The sequence below is a fragment of the Octodon degus genome, unplaced genomic scaffold (genome assembly GCF_000260255.1).
Source record: "Octodon degus isolate 3935 unplaced genomic scaffold, OctDeg1.0 scaffold00352, whole genome shotgun sequence".
Taxonomy (NCBI): Eukaryota; Metazoa; Chordata; class Mammalia; order Rodentia; family Octodontidae; genus Octodon; species Octodon degus.
This window is the reverse complement of record NW_004524928.1, coordinates 347,765-354,604: the sequence shown is the minus strand read 5'-3', so window position 1 is coordinate 354,604 and position 6,840 is coordinate 347,765. Positions and strand designations below refer to the sequence as shown.

Genomic DNA, 6,840 nt, shown 5'->3' with positions numbered 1-6,840 from the left:
GGTGCTGGGGGATTGAACCGCGGTCCCTGATGCCTTTGCTAAGCTTGTTCCAAGTAGGTGCTTTAGACCACTGAGCCATCTCTCCAGCCCCATCATCTGTCTTTTTTAAAGGTCTCACTTTTTAGAGCATTGAGCCTGTTGTTGCTTATGTAGCTCAGTCTGTCCTCAGACTGGAGGCTCTGATTACTGGGATTATAGACCTGTGCCAACATGCGGGTTCTAAAGTTTTGTCTAATGGAGGATTGAACCAATTTTTTAAAAAAAGTTGTTTACTTATATAATTGTTACATGTAGGGTACAATGATTTATCTTCGCAGTAGTTCTGATGTTCTATGTCATGTATTTCAGATAAGATTAATACCCCTAGTAGATAATAACTAGCTTCATTAGTAAAATAAATTACTGGCAAAATAATTGCCTAAGTTTTATCTTTAAGCTTTCTGTGCCCCTATGCGTTAGGTGACTTGTACAGCTATGATGGTAAACAGATAATTATGCTGCTTTGTTGCCACTTAATCTGTTTTAGGTGATTGTGATGTTTTTTTCCTGTTTTCCTTGCTTTGTTAAGACAAACCTCAAACTCACAGCAGCTCTCCTCCCTCAACCTTCAGAGTGCTGGGTTTACAGACATGCATTACCATATCTGGTTCTGATTATCATTCTTATCCAATTTAGATGGCTCCCAGAAACCTATAGGCAGCAATAAAGCACCATTTATAAAAGTAGCTGGGTAGTTGACTTAACTTTTAATTAATTAGTATGTGTTTATAATACATGATGATTATGATCATGAATAATTGTTACATGTACCAGTGTATTTTAATTCGTTTGTTTGGTTGGGGTTTTTTTGTTTGTTTGTTTTTGGCAGAACTGGGGATTGAACTCAGGCCCTTGCACTTGCCAGGGACGCGCTTATTCTATTCCACTGAGCCATCTCCCTGGCCCCTGTATTTTAGATCTTAATCTTGTGCTAGCTTATTATTTTAAAGCACAAAAGCAAAGTATGTTAATGAAAACAAGGCTGTCTTTTGGGCCTGGTTATTTTTTCAGTTTTTTAAATTGGAGGCTCAGTGGAATAAGTGCTTCACTGGCAAGCGCAAGGGCTGAGTTCAATTCCTGGTTCCGCAAAAAAAAAAAAAATTGGAGCTGATCAGATAGTTTAGCGAATTAAAGCACCTGCTTGGGCAGACCCAGGACCGGGGTTGGTGCCTGCCCCACCCCCAGGGTACCCTGAGATAGCGTACTGAGACTGGTCATGGTGGCACCTATCTGTAATTCTAGCGCCTGGGAAGCTGAAAACAGGAGGTTCATTAGAGTCTGATCTACGTAGTGAGCCCCTCTACCACATACATTTATATATATATATATATATGGTTGCACTATGCAGCTACGACTCATACTGATCATCTTGTTTCAACCACCCTGGTGCTAGGATTACAGATGTGTACTACCGCACCTAGTTTCTGTGGCTGGTTCGGAATGCCCAGGGGTCTGAGGCTGGCACTACATGTAGGAGCCTGGGTCCTTATGCTTGGCAGGCAGGTACTTAGATCAGCTATCTCCCCAGGCCTGTGGGCCTTTTTTTTTTTTTTTTTTTTTTTTTTAATGTATTTAGTTCAGGGTCTCACTACAAAGAAAGGACTCTTAATGATTCTCTGTTTTCAGCCATCCAAATGCTGGGGTTATAGGCCTGTACCACCATGCCCAGTCTTGATTGCTGCCTCAGCACAGCAGGATCCTAGTCCCTGCCTCTGCCTAAGCTGAGCTATTAATTTGTTGAGCTATTAGGCGAGCATGTTGTTATGATAATTTCTTTCTTTTGGGGGGGCGGGGGTAAGGGCGATTAAATTTGGGACTTTGTGTGTGCCAGGGAGATGTTTATGCCACTGAACCATCTCCTTGGCCTTCATACTTGAATTTAAAGGTAAAACTTGATTAATGTAACAATCTTTCAAACATGACTGATAAGCAGCACTTATGTAGTGAAAATGGCTAACTTAATATGTAGTCAGTAGTTAGAGCTGTTTTTTTTTTCCTATTACATGTTGCTTGGACCTGAAAAGTTACCACAATAGGTTTGTTTTCTGTGGGGCCCATACCCAGTTTGTCTTGTCTTGTCTTGTCTTGTCTTGTCTTGTCTTGTCTTGTCTGTTTGTCTTTTTGTATTTTTAGGGCAGGGTCTACAGGGTGTTCAGAGTCTCAGTACTAGATTGGACTCATAGTGATCCACCTGTTTACAGCCTCCCAAGAGCTCTAATAACAGGCATCTTTTTTCGAAGTCAGTAGTTTGAGGGGTTTTTTGTTGTTGTTTTTTAGATACGAGGTAGTACTCTTCCTCAGCAGAATCTCTTTCAGACTCAGTCCATTTCTATTAGGAGAGCCGCTACATAATGGCTGTGGCACTCATTGCCTGTTAGCACTACTACCTACTCAATTTAAAAACTTTAAGGAACTATAGTATTTTGTTCTATTTATGCTCATAGGATTTTTTTTTTTTTTTTTTTGTGGAACCGGGGTTTGAACTCAGGCCCTTGTGCTTGCCAGGCAAGCGCTTATTCTACTGAGCTATCTCCCCGGCCCCTGCTCATACATAGGATTTTACAAAGATTCAAAGAAACTGTTTTCTTGCGTTGTTGTTGGGTTTTTTTCTGTGTTTAGGAGAGGGTCTCACTATGTAGATCAGACTCATAGTGATTCTCCTGTTCTCAGCCTCCCAAGTGCTGGAATTATAGGTAGGAGCCCCCCTGCCCATTGTCTCTTGCTTTGTTTTGATTATGAGTAAAAAGGAAATCTAAGTACCCTGTAATATAGGGAATCTGGCATGGCCAGATCATTGGTTGGAGTCTGGAGCTGTAAAGATTTGTATATAGGTTGGCAAGTAATTTAGATATATGGAATGAGCTCACTTTCATGTTCACAGGTACAGGTTATTCACTTCATAAATTAACCTTAAAAGTATCATCTTGCAGAAAGTATAGTTTTTCAACACATTTGATTTGACTCATTTTGAAAAATTTGGTACCAAAATGTTAAATGTTTTTAAGTTTAAAATGGAAGATAACGACAATAAAAACAGTTCATGTAAGTGATTTGAAATGGACACATTAAAGGCTCAGTGTGTGATGATCTTTGTGTCTTCTGAGTTAAGGTTTGGAAACTTGCATCCACTGTGGTATCTAGGACTGAAAATAATACTATGGTGAAGTTTATTGAGTAAATTTTGCTTTTGGCAGTACTCATACACTCATACATTTTTGTACTGTTTATTTTACTTACAAATCTTTTGTCTTTTTTATGTGTTTAGTACAGGGTCTCACTATGTAGCTTGGACTATGTAGATTCTCTGGTTTTCAGCCTCCTAAGTGCTGGAATTAGAGGCACGTGCCACCATGCCCAGTTTCAATCACTGCCTCAGCACACCCCTGGGGGGTGGAGCGGGCAAGGCTTGCTGGGGATTGAACTGTGGTCCCTGCATCTGCCTGAGTAGGCTCTTTAATCTGCTGAGCTATCTTGCCACCCCAATTTTTTGTGCCTTTGAGATGGAGTATTACTACGCTGTTCAGGCTAGTCTTGAACTCATTTTGTAGCACAATCTGACCTCAAACTCGCAGGGATCTGCTGGCCTCGGCCTCGGCCTCCTGAGTGTGTACCATTTTTGTTGTTGTTTGGGCTGTCTCTGAGCTGTGCTCAAAGGATGCTTTTTCCCTTAGACTCTTCAGTAGGTGACAGTATAGATAATGTACACTGCACCCAACTATACATTCTTTAGTAAAATGTTTTGTCCTTTAACATTCCTGGAAAACATGCAAAATACCTAGTCAGTTTGTTTAAAGTTGTGTGCTGTATTACACCTATGTGTGTGTGTGGTTTTTTAAATTTAATTTTTTAAAAAAATGTATGTATTTGGTATAGGATCTCCCTAGTGATCCTTCAGTTTTCAGCCTCCCCAGCAGTGGGATTACCTGTGTGCGCCGCCAAGCCCAGTTTTGGTTGCCGATTCAGTGTGCCTGGTGCCGGGGCCAGTACAGCATGTGGTGCCAGGCATCAACCCTCGCCCCAGTGCTTGCTTAACCAGGCACATAGTCCACTGAGCCATCTCACCAGACCTCATTACAAAGCAGTTTAGAAAAAAATTTGGGCTGGTGAGATGGCTCTGTGGTCTGAAGCACCTACTTAGAACACGCTTAGCAAAGCACAGGGACTGCGGTTCAATCCTCCAGCACCACATGCAGCCAGCCCTGCCCCCTGGTGGGCTGAGCTGGCCACACACACACACACATAAATAAAATTTTAAAAAGCAAAAAAAATTAAAGTGATACAGAATTTCACAAAACAAAGCAATAGGAATTAAACAGTGGTGGTTGTGTTGCATAATATCTTGTATCACATTTGTTCAAACTTTTAAGTACAGTTAGGGAGACCGGTTCTTTAATCAGACACCTGCACCGCTTGTTTTTATTTTTTTATTTTTTTTAATTTTTTTTATTTTTGTGTGTGTGTGTGTGTGGCCAGCTCAGCCCACCAGGGGGCGGGGCTGGCTGGCATGTGGTGCTGGAGGATTGAACCACCGTCCCTGTGCTTTGCTTGGCTTGTTCTAAGTAAGTGCTTCAGACCACTGAGCCATCTCACCAGCCCCTGCACCACTTGTTTTTATATTCAAAAGTAGTCTACATTACTTGTTTTATGTTGGTGATCATATTACTAGTAATGACTTTATGTTTCTATGGCTGAAAAGATCAAGTTTTGGCTAAGAATTATTTGCTGACTTGATTATTTGGCTTTATTTGAGGTGTTTATAGTGTACATTACATAGGTGAAAATAAAGCCAGGATAAAGATCCTCATAAATGTAAACTTTTGAAGATGTATATTGTAGAAGCTTTCATATTTAATGCTTAAGGCAAATTATCCTTGTATCATTAAGTATATGTGTATATATGTAATAGCTATTTCCTAGGAAATGGCAGTTTATGCTGGTGTTCAGAGCGAAATTAACCTAACAAAATGACTGAGAACCAGCATGATGATTCATGCTTATTATCTCATTGAAATAGTTGAGGCAGGAGACCTTGATTGAATCTAGGGCCAGCCAGTATTTCATAGTGGGATCTGGTCCTTTAAAAAGAAAAGGAAAAAAAGCATTGAAGGACAATGGATATGATTTTTGTAAGGTCACTCTTGGAGCTTGTTAAGTGTGAAGGAATTCTGTTACTCTTCTGTCCAATAGGATGTACAGTTACCCAGCACGTGTTCCTCCACCTCCTCCTATTGCTCGGGCTGTAGTGCCCTCGAAACGCCAGCGTGTATCAGGAAATACCTCCTGAAGAGGCAAAAGTGGCTTCAATTCTAAGAGTGGCCAGCGTGGATCTTCATCCAAGTCTGGAAAGTGTATGTTCTTTTGGCTTTGTGATTTTTGTATTTAAGTACAGAAATTAGACTTAAAGAATTGAGCTTTTATGAACATAGCTTGGCACAAACAAAAGGCACAAACAAAATTTCTTTCCCCTTCATCTCTGTTATGCTTCTTATATGCAGAAGATGTTTTCTGTTGGATATTGCCTATTTTGTTTTTTAATGTTCTGGGTTTCTCATATAAGAGAAGTTCTGTGATATTTAAGCTTATGTGTCTGATTGTATTTCAAGGTATATTTGTTTTTCTATATGGCCCAGATTTATCCTTTATGACTGTAGTACTCCACTGAGTATAAATCTAGCTTCCTTGTCCATTTGGTGGACACACAGGCTGCTTCAAAGATTTAGATAAAAATATCTAAAAATATATCAGGAAAACTTAGCTATTTATTATAATACTGAATTTATTGATGACATGAGATTAATAACAGTTACCGGGAGTGCTCAAATTTGTTTGCCATTAGCTCCCAGATAGTTATTAGTACAAGTGCGTTGGAAACTGTTTTATACATTTTTTGGAGACTTTATTTATAGTTATGACACTTGCTAAGGCAAATATGCAGGTCATCTTTTTTGTCTATAATCAGGTGTTGGCCCGATTTCTCCCCAGGCCTCTGCTTTTGGCTTGTGGTATAGTGTAGTGGGACTGTATTTGGTAACTAGCAGATTCTGCTTTAATTGCAATCTAAGATACTATTTATGTTACAGTGAAAGGTGATGATCTTCAGGCCATTAAGAAGGAGTTGACCCAGATAAAACAAAAAGTGGATTCTTTACTGGAAAGCCTAGAAAAAATTGAAAAGGAACAGAGCAAACAAGCAGGTAATGACATTATTTTCTTGTTATAAAATTGGGTTATTTACCTAAGGAGAGTTGAAAATATATATTGAATTAGTGTAATGTAAAGCAATTTAACAATGAAACTTAGGGTGTTTGAATTAGGAAGAGCACCTGTGTGGATTGTCTACATCCTTGCTCCATGAGATTTGTCCTTCTCATCCTTAGTGGAGATGAAGAATGATAAGACCGAAGAGGAGCAGACTACCACTTCCCAAAAGAAAGATGAGACTAATGTGAAGATGGAATCTGAGGGTGCTGCGGATGATTCTGCTGAGGAGGGGGATCTACTGGATGATGATGAAAATGAAGATCGGGCGGAGGACCAGGTGAAAACGGTGGGCAAATAAAGAAAGAGGTGTGGGGGAGGCGGAGGGGTTCAGGGACACTCCGAGTGTCTCTAACTCCACTATTTGTATCTGTTTCTCGCAGCTGGAGTTGATCAAGGATGATGAAAAAGAGGCTGAGGAAGGAGAGGATGACAGAGACAGCGCCAATGGCGAGGATGACTCTTAAGCACATAGTTTGGTTTAGAAGTCTTGTCCCATTATTTCTTTATCTAGGCGCTTGTCTAAGATCAAAATTTCACCAG

The 6,840-nt window shown here is 40.1% G+C and overlaps 1 protein-coding gene across 1 annotated transcript in view; it reads left to right on the top strand.

The window, feature by feature from the left end:
• The window catches only part of Hnrnpc (heterogeneous nuclear ribonucleoprotein C (C1/C2)), a 91,386-nt gene extending 84,552 nt beyond the window's left edge, over positions 1-6,834 (top strand). Inside the window, 4 exon segments of the mRNA XM_012513183.2 lie at positions 5,227-5,387; positions 6,120-6,233; positions 6,417-6,577; positions 6,681-6,834. Of these exon segments, the coding sequence (XP_012368637.1) occupies positions 5,227-5,387; positions 6,120-6,233; positions 6,417-6,577; positions 6,681-6,764 (520 nt within the window). The 3' untranslated portion in view covers positions 6,765-6,834.
• The last annotated feature ends 6 nt before the right edge of the window (positions 6,835-6,840 follow it).